Here is a 1680-nt window from a genome sequence, read left to right on the forward strand (position 1 = left end):
TTTTTTCAGGATTCTTTGATGAATAAAAAGTTAAAAAGAACAGCATTTATTCAAAATATAAATCTTTTCTAACAAGATAAATATTTGCTATCACTTATCAATTTAACACATCCTTGCTGAATAAAAGTTTTAATTTCTTTCAAAAAAGAAAGAATAAAAATTTACTGAACTGTATATATTCTATTTTAAATAAATGCTCTTCTTTTTAACTTTCTATTCATCAAAGAATCCTGAAAAAAATTATCACAGGTTCCAAAAAAATATAAAGCAGCACAAAAGTTTCCAGCACTGATGATAAATCAGCATATTAGAATGATTTCTGAAGATCATGTGACACTTTAGACTGGAGTAATGATGCTGAAAATTCAGCTTTGATCACAGCAATAAATTATATTTTAAAGTATATTAAAATAGAAAAACATTATTTTACATCATAATAATATTTCACAATATTTATTTTTTTTCCTGTATTTTTGATCACATAAATGCAGCCTTGATGGAGCATAAGAAACTCCTGTAAAAAACATGAAAAATTAAAATAAAAAAAAATTCAACAAAAACTTCAAACATAGATCATCTACATTTTGGACAATATGGCCAATGTGACGTACAGAACTACGTGGTCTGAGGCACAGCAGTACCTACTGGATAACCCCACCTTTGCTGAAGATGAGGAGCTACAGAGTATGAACACACACACACATTGTACTGCCACCTCCACACGGTGATGCTTTTAACCCGCATAATGAGAGCGAGTGTGTTTGATATATAGGAAGCTTTTATCTTTGTGTCTGTGTGTGCGTTAGACATGGACAAGGAAGATGCTCTGATCTGTTTTGAGGAACACATCCGTGCTCTCGAGAAAGAGGAGGAGGAAGAGAAACAGAAAACTCTGCTGCGAGAGAGACGCAGACAGCGCAAGAACAGAGAGGCTTTCCAGGTGACACACACGTGTGACTCTGTCCTGGTTTGTCCCCTGCATCACGTCCAGCTTTCTAATAGGGCTGCACGATATATCGTTTCAGCATCGATATCGCGATGTGCGCATCCACGATAGTCACATCGCAGGATGTGCGATGTTTAATATACTGATTGTTATATTTATACTGATCGTTTTCTTTGCTCACACACAGACACACTTATCAATTTAACACATCCTTGCTGAATAAAAGTTTTAATTTCTTTCAAAAAAGAAAGAATAAAAATTTACTGAACTGTATATATTCTATTTTAAATAAATGCTCTTCTTTTTAACTTTCTATTCATCAAAGAATCCTGAAAAAAATTATCACAGGTTCCAAAAAAATATAAAGCAGCACAAAAGTTTCCAGCACTGATGATAAATCAGCATATTAGAATGATTTCTGAAGATCATGTGACACTTTAGACTGGAGTAATGATGCTGAAAATTCAGCTTTGATCACAGCAATAAATTATATTTTAAAGTATATTAAAATAGAAAAACATTATTTTACATCATAATAATATTTCACAATATTTATTTTTTTTCCTGTATTTTTGATCACATAAATGCAGCCTTGATGGAGCATAAGAAACTCCTGTAAAAAACATGAAAAATTAAAATAAAAAAAAATTCAACAAAAACTTCAAACATAGATCATCTACTGAGAATTTGGAGTTGTATCTTTATGCTTTACTTTTTGTTCATCAATTTTTAAA

General features: G+C 31.4%; 1 protein-coding gene across 1 annotated transcript in view; it reads left to right on the forward strand.

The window, feature by feature from the left end:
* LOC107734484 (pre-mRNA-processing factor 40 homolog A) overlaps positions 1–1680 on the forward strand; it is a 37360-nt gene that overhangs the window by 18503 nt on the left and 17177 nt on the right. Inside the window, exons 14-15 of the mRNA XM_016546457.1 lie at positions 573–684; positions 807–940. Coding sequence (XP_016401943.1) covers positions 573–684; positions 807–940 — 246 coding nt within the window. The remainder of the gene's footprint in view (positions 1–572; positions 685–806; positions 941–1680) is intronic.

The sequence above is a fragment of the Sinocyclocheilus rhinocerous genome, unplaced genomic scaffold, assembly GCF_001515625.1.
Source record: "Sinocyclocheilus rhinocerous isolate Xijiao unplaced genomic scaffold, SAMN03320098_v1.1 scaffold340, whole genome shotgun sequence".
In the NCBI taxonomy this organism is placed as follows: Eukaryota; Metazoa; Chordata; class Actinopteri; order Cypriniformes; family Cyprinidae; genus Sinocyclocheilus; species Sinocyclocheilus rhinocerous.